Raw genomic sequence first — 12,505 nt, 5'->3', positions numbered from 1 at the left:
AATAATAATAATAATAATAAATACATCACACAGTCCTAGACACTTGGGAAGTGGCCAACTTGGTATTTTGTGATACAAAATCCAGCATATCTATTTTGTTTGCTGTGTCATAATAATAATAATAATAATCCAGCATATCTATCGTGTTTGCTGTGTCATACTATAATAATAATAATAATAATAATAATAATAATAATAATAATAATAATACATCACACAGTCCTAGACACTTGGGAAGTGTTTAACTTGTGATTTTGTGATAAGAAATCCAGCATGTCTGTCTTGTTTGCTGGGTCATAATAATAATAATAATAATCCAGCATATCTATCGTGTTTGCTGTGTCATACTATAATAATAATAATAATAATAATAATACATCACACAGTCCTAGACACTTGGGAAGTGTTTGACTTGTGATTTTGTGATACGAAATCCAGCATGTCTATCTTGTTTGCTGTGTCATAATAAAATAATAATAATAATAATAATAATAATACATCACACACTCCTAGACTCTTGGGAAGTGTTCGACTTGGGATTTTGTGATACGAAATCCAGCATGTCTATCTTGTTTGCTGTGTCATAATAAAATAATAATAATAATAGTAATAATAATAATAATAATAATAATAATACATCACACACTCCTAGACTCTTGGGAAGTGTTCGACTTGGGATTTTGTGATACGAAATCCAGCGTGTCTGTCTTGTTTGCTGGGTCATAATAATAATAATAATAATCCAGCATATCTATCGTGTTTGCTGTGTCATACTATAATAATAATAATAATAATAATAATAATAATAATAATAATACATCACACAGTCCTAGACACTTGGGAAGTGTTTGACTTGTGATTTTGTGATACGAAATCCAGCATATCTATCTTGTTTGCTGTGTCATAATAAAATAATAATAATAATAGTAATAATAATAATAATAATAATACATCACACACTCCTAGACTCTTGGGAAGTGTTCGACTTGGGATTTTGTGATACGAAATCCAGCATGTCTGTCTTGTTTGCTGTGTCATACAATAAATTAATAATAATAACCACGCTGATCCAGTTGCAAAGTTGCATCTATGTCACCTTTTATTTATACCGAACAGCTTTTTTAAAAATACAGAATAAAATAGCTTTGTTTAAAATCTACTATTATTCACAACATCTGGTCCAAATATTACATATTTTTGTCTTAAATATTTCAACATTAGAAAAAAAACCCGCACAAAATGAAATCCATAAAAAAAATCTCAGTCAAAGAGTTTCACATCTCAAAAAAGGAAAGAAAGAAAACAATAGAAACTAACCTGAACTTGGTTATAGACATATACATATATGTATGTGTATGTATGTATGTGTATATATATATACACACACACGGTAGAGTCTCACTTATCCAACATTCTGGATTATCCAACGCATTTTTGTAGTCAATGTTTTAAATACATCGTGATATTTTGGTGCTAAATTTGTAAATACAGTAATTACTACATAGCATTATTTCATATTGAACTACTTTTTCTGCCAAATTTGTTGTATAACATGATGTTTTGGTGCTTCATTTGTAAAATCATAACCTAATTTAATGTTTAATAGGCTTTATTTACAGCATTTACAGCTTTTTCCTTAATCTCTCCTTATTATCCAACATATTCGCTTATCCAACATTCTGCCATCCCGTTTATGTTGGATAAGCAAGGCTCTACTGTACATACATACATACATACATACATACACACACACTATAACTTGAGATTGTGTTGCCAAAGCCGTTCACAGAAAAGATAAGAAAATAAAAATATTTTAAAAAATGCAAACCGATTTTTGTGACATCTAAAAGGGTTAGAAAAAATGCACGATAAACTTTGGATCGGAGGCAAGACGGTTGACTCGGAAAGAGGCGGAAGGTCGTAACAATGCTCTGCAATGGGAGACCATGCGCGCGGGTGACGATAAGAACCACGGCCACAATGATGAGATCCGACCCAGGCGGGAATGTTTGGGACGCTGCGGGAAATGGGAGCGCATGGGGAAAAGCCTCCTTTCTGCACATGGGAACACTATGCGCCACACGAGGATTGCCCTTCCTGGGTTATCAATGTCATTTCCTCATTGGTTCCATTATTCAAGCCTTTGATCATGGCTAACGTGTCATCTAAACTGGAAGGAAGTTCTTACCCTGATATTATTATTATTATTATTATTATTATTATTATTATTATTATTATTATTATTTTATTATGACACAGCAAACAAGATAGATATGTGTTGTCGAAGGCTTTCATGGATTTCGTATCACAAAATCACAAGTCGAACACTTCCCAAGTGTCTAGGACTGTGTGATGTATTCTCGGATGATGCTGCAGATCCCAGCAGGGTGGCCTTTTGCAGTTACTATTATTATTGTTATTAGAATAATAGAAAAAGGTTTGGATCATTGATGTTGCCATCCCAGGTGACAGTCGCATTGACGAAAAACAACAGGAAAAACTCAGCCGCTCTCAGGACCTCAAGATTGAACTGCAAAGACTCTGGCAGAAACCAGTGCAGGTGGTCCCGGTGGTGATGGGCACACTGGGTGCCGTGCCAAAAGATCTCAGCCCGCATTTAGAAACAATAGACATTGACAAAATTACAATCTGCCAACTGCAAAAGGCCACCCGACTGGGATCTGCACGCATCATCCGAAAATACATCACACAGTCCTAGACACTTGGGAAGTGTTCGACTTGTGATTTTGTGATATGAAATCCAGCAAATCTATCTTGTTTGCTGTGTCATAATAAAATAATAATAATAATAATATCACACAGTCCTAGACACTTGGGAAGTGTTCAACTTGTGATTTTGTGATATGAAATCCAGCATGTCTATCTTGTTTGCTGTGTCATAATAAAATAATAATAATAATACTTTATTTATATTCTGCTCTATCTCCCCAAGCGCATTAGAGGTACATACAGTAGAGTCTCACTTATCCAAGACTTGCTTATCCAACGTTCTGGATTATCCAAGCCATTATTGCAGTCAAAGTTTTCAATATACAGTAGAGTCTCACTTATCCAAAGTTAATCCTTTGTTGGTCTAGTTAAATTGCACTAAATAGCCTTGCAGCTTCAGTGCCAGGCTGTGTTATACCTAGGCCAATCTGTTTGGGTGAAGGACATACCTTGGACGTGTTGGTATATTGTGGCCAAATTTGGTGTGATTGGGTTCAATGGTTTTGTTGTTTACTCGATCCTACAAACACACATTACATTTTTTTATATATACTAGCTGTGCCCGGCCACGTGTTGCTGTGGCAAAGTGGTGGTGGTATTGGTTAAAAATTGTTGTGTAAATTTTATTTGCATTTTTTATTAATTTTATTGTAAGATATATTTTTATTTATTATATTTTATTATTTTCTTGTATTATTTTTAGTTATTTTCTGTTATTATAGTATTTTATTGTATCAATTTTTTAGTGTTTTTTATTATTTTTTATTGGGTTGCTAGGAGACCAAGTTGGAGGAGCTTAGCCTTCGAACTGGCAGCAATTGGATAAAAGCAATTATTCCTCTCCCTCTAATTAGGACTTTATTTTTCTTTTCTTTTTGTTGTATCAACCTAGAGGCGTGGATGATGGGTTGTGTTGTCAAATTTCAAGGTTGGGGGACCTGTAGTTTTGTTGTTTTGTGGATCGCCATGATGCCATCACTCTTTTATATATATATTTTATTATTTTCTTGTATTATTTTTAGTTATTTTCTGTTATTATCGTATTTTATTGTATCAATTTTTTAGTGTTTTTTATTATTTTTTATTGGGTTGCTAGGAGACTAAGTTGGAGGAGCTTAGCCTTCTAACTGGCAGCAATTGGATAAAAGCAATTATTCCTTTCCCTCTAATTAGGACTTTATTTTTCTTTTCTTTTTGTTGTATCAACCCTGAGGCGTGGATGATGGGTTGTGTTGTCAAATTTCGAGGTTGGGGGGCCTGTAGTTTTGTTGTTTTGTGCGTCGCCGTGATGCCATCACTCTTTTATATATATAGATAGATTTTAGTGTTTATTAAAAAAAACGCGAAACTGTGAATCTGCAAAAAGCGAGGGAATACTTTCAGAGTAAGGGCCAGACAATGAAAAAGGAAATGACATTTCCAAACCAGGAACGGGGCATTGGTCAAGTTTTGTGCAGATTACGAATCGGCCCAAACATCGAGATCCGGACTGAATCCGAGCCGCGTTCCGCCTGCCTGCCTTCCTTTGCCTTAAACGGATCGACGGCCACCCTTATGATTCCCGGCGGCCTCCCTGAGGAACGGAAGCCTGGGAGAAATGAAGTATACACACAATCGCTAGCAATTCGTGAATGAAGAAATTCTATCCCATGACATTGTCATGACAATCGTATCACACTCCCGCCCAGGAAACCTCGCCATAGTCATCCTCCTGGGAAGAAATGTCACTTGGTTGGGTGTCGCCATTAATATTATTATCATCATCATCATAATTATCATTATTATTATTAATAATTTTTCTCATTCCCCCCCCCCCCCCAAAGTCTATGGAAATAAAATACTGCAATATCCCAATGTACAAAGTCACCGTCATTGAAAATTTGTACGAAACGATGTAAAGCAAACCCGACTGCTGGGAATTTAAAAACGCTTTTCCCTGTCGCAGCTCGATTCTGATCACGTCAGAACGGGATCCGGTGTTTCGTTTGTTTGTTTACCAATCACAGATAAAAGTTAACCATTACATATAAATTCAAGAGGCATCTTTTATATATATATATATGTAAGACACATTCAAACATCTTTGCCGAAAGGACTTAATTTAACCAAACAGTAATAATAATACAGTAGAGTCTCACTTATCCAACATTCTGGATTATCTGGATTATCCAACGCATTTTGTAGTCAATGTTTTCAATATATCGTGATATTTTGGTGCTAAATTTGTAAATACAGTAATTACAACATAGCATTACTGCGTATTGAACTGCTTTTTCTGTCAAATTTGTTGTATAACATGATGTTTTGATGCTTCATTTGTAAAATTATAACCTATTTGGTGTTTAATAGGCTTTTTCTAAATCTCTCCTTATTATCCAACATATTCGGTTATCCAACGCTCTGCCGCCCCGTTTATGTTGGATAAGTGGGACTCTACTGTAATTAAAAAAAAGTCAGCATCGCTTGAAGGTTTAGATACAAAAGCTCCCCAAATACTTTTGCCTTGACGACACTGATAGACGCATCGTTGACGAGTGGCGCATCCGTCAGATATTTCTGAATTGATTCCAAATGGAAATAGTGAATGCGTGTGTTCTCTCCAGACCACGTGGTTTTAATTTAAATGTAATTTAAGGGATGGAAAGCCATGGCTACAAGGAAAGACACAACAAAAAGGAAAAGTATGGTATATAATAATAGTACAAGGTAAGTAGTGTTCGAGTTATGTACAGTAGAGTCTCACTTATCCAACACTCGCTTATCCAACGTTCTGGATTATCCAACCCATTTTTGTAGTCAATGTTTTCAATACATCGTGATATTTTGGTGCTAGATTCGTAAATACAGTAATTACTAATGCACTTTATCTATTTACGAATTTGTTGCTCATAATGTGCACCTTTGCTTATCCACTATTGCAACCTCATTGTTTTTAATTTGATGTTTTAATTCCGCATTGTGTTTTTTCGCCTATTGTGTATATTTTATTATTGGGTTTTGTTGTTCTCCTTTGATGTTTCATATTTTATCATTGCCTGTATTTTGATTTTGCTGTAAGCAAATCTCCTTCGGGAGAGATGGAGGCGGATATAAATAAACTTATTATCAACACAACGACGTTGTATTATTATTATTATTATTATTATTATTATTATTATTATTATTATTATTATTATTATTATTACATAGCATTACTGCGTATTGAACTACATTTTTCTGCCAAATTTGTTGTATAACATGCTGTCTTGGTGCTTAATTTGTAAAATCATAACCTCATTTGATGTGTAATAGGCTTTTCCTTAATGCCTCCTTATTATCCAACATATTTGCTTATCCAACATTCTGCCGGCCCATTTATGTTGGATAAGTGAGACTCTACTGTACTTCTATTGCTGCGCCTGCAAAGCAAACGTCTGGGAAAGCGTCTGGCAAAGCAGGCCGTGTTTTGTAAACACGGCAACAGCTTTGAGTTCCCTGCCATTGGCTTGGCACAACAAACACAAGACAAAGCCTTGCAAATTCGCCAGCGTGGGAGGAAACCACGGAGCCATCCCCAAAGCAAAACTCTTTGCTGAGCCCACGTCGCCGCGACAGAAGTGAGACTTAAACAGGCGCATCAAATGTACGATGTGCGAACCAATGCTCCACCACCGTCACCACCAAACCCGTGCAATAACATCGAGCACGTCCTGGTAGAAACATACAAATGAGTCAACGCAGAGCTAATGGTTTATGTGTTGTCGAAGGCTTTCATGGCCGGGATCACAGGGTTGTTGTATGTTTTCCGGGCTGTACGGCCACGTTCCAGAAGCATTCTCTCCTGACGTTTTGCCCACATCTATGGCAGGCATCCTCAGAGGTTGTGAGACATGGAGAGACTAGGCGAGGAAGGTAAATACAGTAGAGTCTCACTTATCCAGCACTTGCTTATCCAACGTTCTGGATTATCCAATGCATTTTTGTAGTCAATGTTTTCAATGCATCGTGATATTTTGGTGCTAAATTCGTAAATATAGTAATTACTACATAGCATTACTGCGTATTGAACTACTTTTTCTGTCAAATTGGTTGTATAACATGATGTTTTGGTGCTTCATTTGTAAAATCATAACTTAATTTGATGTTTAATAGGCTTTTCCTTAATGCCTACTTATTATCCAACATATAATATCCAACATCCAGCAAAGGGCCGGGCTGTGGCGCATTTGGCTAGTAACCAGCTGCAATAAATCACTACTGACCGAGTGGTCATGAGTTCGTAAGCCCGGGTCAGGTTAAGCCCCCGACCATTAAATAGCCCGGCTTGCTGTTGACCTATGCAGCCCCAAAAGACACTTGCATCTGTCAAGTAGGGAAATTTAGGTACGCTTTATGCGGGGAGGCTAATTTAACTAATTTACAACATCATAAAACTGCCAGCAAAACACGAGGAAAGGAATGAGGAAGTACAGCCACTAGTGGACAGTGAAGCAACAGCTCCCCCTGTGGCCGGAATCGTGAAGCTGGAAAAAAATGTTAAATGCCTCTGTGTCTGTCTATATATGTTGTTTGTCTGTTGGCATTGAATGTTTGCCATATATGTGTTCATTGTAATCTGCCCTGAGTCCCCTTCAGGGTGAGAAAGAAGGGCGGGATACAAATACTGTAAATAAATAAATAAATAAATAAACAAACTTCTGAGGTTGCCTGCCATAGATGTGGGCGAAACGTCAGGAGAGAATGCTTCTGGAACATGGCCACACAGCCCGAAAGACGTACAACAACCCTAATGGTTTATGGTTTGATTTTCAAAACAAATAACCAAACGTAAGTGATATCACCTAACATCTCAAAGCGACAATGCCTTTTTCAAATCACCTGGGCACCGACGGGCCCTCAAGCCAGGATTGCGATATAAGAGACCTTATGTCAATCCAAAAATCGTGACCGAGAGCGAGGCTATTCACCACCATCTCCACTTATGTACAAAAGCAAAGGCACTTCACGTCCTTAAGTCATGACCTTTTTCATCACCGGCACATGAGAATAATCTCAAAGCCAAAACACCAAAGTCGAAAAGGCCACCCACCCGTCTTCGGCATCATTCAATACGGGCCCAGCCTCCTTCTCCTTCCTAATAACCTCAAGGCTGGGTTGCTGTGAGTTTTCCGGGCTGTCTGGCCATGTTTTAGTAGTAGCATCCTCTCCTGACGTTTCGCCCACATCTATTTTATTTATTTATTTATTTATTATTTAAACTTAGGCCATTCAGTGCTAATCAAGGTGGCCAACTGCAGCATCCACACTTGCCTCCAACAGACAAGAGTTCTGTGGACCTTCCACAGATATATATCCCCACTTGCCTCATTTCCAACAGACCTCACAACCTCAGGATGCTTGCCATAGATGTGGGCCAAACATCAGGGCAGAATGCTTCTGGAACCTGGCCAGACAGCCCGGAAAACTCACAGCAACCCATGAAAGCCTTCGACAACAAACTTCACAACTGTTTGGTGTTCCTTCAAGTAGCCAGGCTTGAAAAGCCAACCGTTTTCTCGACTCTTTGAGACACAATGCAAAACGCACTGCTGGCCTTTGATATTTGGTTATTATTGCTGTCCAATACTGAGTGTCTTATTGTCGAATATTTTGCATCACTTCTCTGTGTTTGCTTAATTTATTATTGTATTTTTTTTGCAAAAAGAGTAGATGCAAAAAGGTATTGTAGAATTGTACTGAATACTGAATGTTATGGGTTTCGCTGTATAACAAATGATGTTTGCTTAATATATTATTGTATTATTTTGCAAACAAGTGGATGCAAAAAGGTATTGTAGAATTGTACTGAATATTGAATGTTATGGGTTTTGCTGAATAACAAATGACGTTTGCTTAATATATTATTGTATTCTTTGCAAAAAAGTGGATGCAAAAATGCATTGTAGAATTGTACTGGATACTGAATGTTATGGGTTTTGCTTAATTTATTATTGTATTATTATTTTTTTTGCAAAAATGTGGATGCAAAAATGTGGTGTAGAATTGTACTGAATATTGAATGTTATGAGTTTTGCTTAATTTATTATTGTATTGTTTTGCAAAAAAGTGGATGCAAAAATGTATTGTAGAATTGTCCTGAATATTGAATGTTATGGGTTTGGCTTAATTTATTATTGTATTGTTTTGCAAAAAAAAGTGGATGCAAAAATGTATTGTAGAATTGTCCTGAATATTGAATGTTATGGGTTTGGCTTAATTTATTATTGTATTGTTTTGCAAAAAAGTGGATGCGAAAATGTATTGTAGAATTGTACTGAATATTGAGTATCATGCTTCTTGCTGCATAACAAATGTTTTCATAAATATTATGATGTAAAAATATTATTGTGTTTTGAGGGCCTTTTGTGTTGTGAGTCCTTTTATGGGGGTGACGGGGCGGGACGGATAGAAATAAGGTTGGCTGACTGACTTATTTGGAGAGAACACACCTTTCTGAAGGTGAGGAAGCGGGAAAGGCATCCTGGAGCATAAGGGGAACAAAGGGGGGAAAGAGGGGGTGAAGCACTTGTTTCTACAACTAATAGTCAGAGACTGAATAGTCAGAACACCGAAGAGAGTGTTATCGTTATGAATGCGACGACGACAACGGCGAGGAGGAGGAGGAGTTCCACGTTGGCGCCAGAGCCGAGACCGGGACAGGAAATAAAGGAAAAGAGGGGCTCTTTCGAGGCGGAGCCCCCGATACCCGTTCAAACCAGGGAGGGGAGGGGGATGCCATGCACAGGGTCTCTCTCTTGTTCCGAAGCGCAAAAACAAGGAAGGGAGCAACAAAGGCAACGGCCACGTCCGGGTCTGGAAACGCAAAAACCGTTCGATTTAAATAACCCACCTGCCGCTTAATAAATACTACCGTGTTATATATACATAAAGGCCGGCTCTGCAAAGACAACGGGCAGCGGCGTTTCCGGCCCCGGCACAACGTCAACGCTTCACTACTCGAGCGCAGGCCACCCTCGCCCTGAGTCCCTTGCTCGGCCAAACGCTCCCGCACAAGAACGCCGGACGAGGCCGGGACCGTGTCGACAAGCCACAGGAAGGTTAGGATGTAAACAATGCACTAATGTTCACAAACAAATCAACAAAGCCTGGAATGTATCGCCCGGACGGGGGGGACGGCCAGTCCGGGTGCAGCTGACCACGAAGGTCCGGATTGAACAGGCGGACTCTGTCTTGCAAAGATAACAGTAATAATCAAAAATAAAAACCCCAAAGAAACTAAAAGAGAGACCTTATAGATAGCGACCACCGTCCACAATAGGAAAGTTATTTATCTATCTATGTATCTATCTCTCTATATATATTTAAATAATGATATATATATATATATATATAACACGCCTTGGCTCTGGTTCCGGAATAAAAAGGCAGGAGTACAAAAGGGGACGGCGGGGGTTCGGCCGGGGCTATACGGTGGCCTCGGAGTCGTCGTCCGCGGGGCCACCGCCTCGCCCGCCTCTCCGGAGGCCTTTCCACGAATAGCCCACGAAGGTGGGGCTGACCGGCAGGAAGGAGAAGCAGCGGTACTTGCGCACGGACTCCATCCCAAAGGGCAGGTCGTAGGTCTCCGACCCGTCCGCCGCTGCCGACCCCTTGCCGCCTTTGCCCACCCCGCGCTTCCACTTCCGGATGCCACGCTCCTCGGGACTCCCTGCATCGTGGAAGGAAGGAAGGAAGAAGGAAAGGGAGCCGTTAATGATAATAATAATAATAATAATAATAATATAATTAATATTTATAATAATAATAATAATAATAATAATAATAATAATAATAAAACTTTATTTATATACCGCCCTATCTCCCGGATGGGACTCAGGGCGGTTTACAGTCATTTAATATTTAATAATATTTTGCAGGTTTGTGGGATCACAAACCTGCAAAAGTATTGGAAAATGAGCAAACAAAAATACTGTGGGACTTCCGGATCCAGACTGACAAAGTTCTGGAACACAACACACCAGACATCACAGTTGTGGAAAAGAAAAAGGTTTGGATCATTGATGTCGCCATCCCAGGTGACAGTCGCATTGACGAAAAACAACAGCAAAAACTCAGCCGCTCTCGGGACCTCAAGATTGAACTTCAGAGACTCTGGCAGAAACCAGTGCAGGTGGTCCCGGTGGTGATGGGCACACTGGGTGCCGTGCCAAAAGATCTCAGCCGGCATTTGGAAACAATAGACATTGACAAAATTACGATCTGCCAACTGCAAAAGGCCACCCAACTGGGATCTACGGCATCATCCAAAAATACATCACACAGTCCTCGACACTTGGGAAGTGTTCAACTTGTGATTTTGTGATATGAAATCCAGCATGTCTATCTTGTTTACTGTGTCATAATAATAATAATAATAATAATAATAATAATAATAATAATAATAATAATAGTTTATTTATACCCCGCCTCCATCTCCCCGAAGGGACTCGGAGCAGCTTACAAGGGTCAAACCCAGATAAAAATAGTAACAATATAAAACACATAAAATGTACAGAGACATATGCAATTATAAAACAGACATTTACACATACGGTAAAATATCAAACTTAATAACATAATTAAAGCACAGGTTAAAATAGACTGAATAAAGTGCACTGTATAAATAATAATAAATAATTAAATAATAACAATCATCATAATCATGGTAAATGATTATGATGATGATACTACTACTACTACTAATAGTAATAGATACATACATACATACATAGCGGCTTTGAGACTCTTGGATGAGATAAAGCTGGGTATAAATATAATAATACTAATACTAATAATACTAATAATAATAATAACGGATACACAGCCACTTTGAGTCCCTTATGGGAGAGATAAAACAGCGTATAATAATAATAATAATAATAATAATAATAATAATAATAATAAGAAGAAGAAGAAGAAGAAGAAGAAGAAGAAGAAGAAGAAATAATACATACATAACCGCTTTGAGTTTCTTTTGGGAGAGATAAAGTAGAGTATAAATACAATAATAATAATAATAGATACATAGCTGCTTAGAGTCTCCTTTGGGGAGATAAAGTGGGGTATTAATAATAATAATAATAATAATAATAATAATAATAATAATAATAATAATAATAATAACAATAATAATGGAAAGGCAGCTTGGCAGTATGACTGACCTGGGATCGTGTTGTCCAAAACAAAGGCCACGCAGCCCCCGACAAACATGGCCGTTGTCAGCAGGACGTTGAGCACCTGGTCAATGCTGGCAATCCCTGCAGGCACCAAAGAGAGGGGGGCAAAAGAGTCCATGGTCAGCCTGGAGTCCCACCCTATGCGCCTGGACGCATGCAATGGGGGCGCAGGGGTCATGCTTGGCTTCCATTTCTCTTCCATTACACTAAGCCACGGGTGTCTCCTCCGTAGTGGGAGATGGAGCTGTCTGTGCAAGTGGACACCCCAGCCACATTTTATTAAGTCTTTAGATTAATCCGTATACTTTTAACAGTAAAGAAGTACCTGTAACGAGTGGGTTTTGCCGGAGGTAACTGGGAAGGACCAAGCCAAAGAAAATGGAAAAGCCCAGGACAAACAGGTTGCGGGAGGAGTTCAGGTCGATGAACTGCAGGTTCGAAAGCCCCACCGCGGTGATCATCCCTTTGGAAAAACAAAGGAGCAGAAGACGCTCAGCCAAGCGGCACGACATCGGGTCCCAAAGGCCGGTATTCTCCCAGGAAAGGCCAATGTCAGTCTTTTCAGACGTGACCACCGAGGC

At 38.7% G+C, this 12,505-nt stretch overlaps 1 protein-coding gene across 4 annotated transcripts in view; it reads right to left on the bottom strand.

Moving 5' to 3' along the window:
• Positions 1-1,081: 1,081 nt before the first annotated feature.
• slc23a2 (solute carrier family 23 member 2) overlaps positions 1,082-12,505 on the bottom strand; it is a 67,784-nt gene continuing 56,360 nt past the window's right edge. For all 4 annotated transcript variants that reach the window (XM_062961082.1, XM_062961084.1, XM_062961083.1 and 1 more), the window contains 3 exons: positions 12,250-12,387; positions 11,910-12,005; positions 1,082-10,417 (listed from right to left, as the gene is read on the bottom strand). In XM_062961082.1, coding sequence (XP_062817152.1) covers positions 10,173-10,417; positions 11,910-12,005; positions 12,250-12,387 — 479 coding nt within the window. In that variant the 3' untranslated portion in view covers positions 1,082-10,172. The remainder of the gene's footprint in view (positions 10,418-11,909; positions 12,006-12,249; positions 12,388-12,505) is intronic.

The sequence above is a fragment of the Anolis carolinensis genome, unplaced genomic scaffold, assembly GCF_035594765.1.
Source record: "Anolis carolinensis isolate JA03-04 unplaced genomic scaffold, rAnoCar3.1.pri scaffold_8, whole genome shotgun sequence".
In the NCBI taxonomy this organism is placed as follows: Eukaryota; Metazoa; Chordata; class Lepidosauria; order Squamata; family Dactyloidae; genus Anolis; species Anolis carolinensis.
Note: the sequence above shows the minus strand (reverse complement) of the source record. Positions and strands in the feature narration are given on the sequence as shown.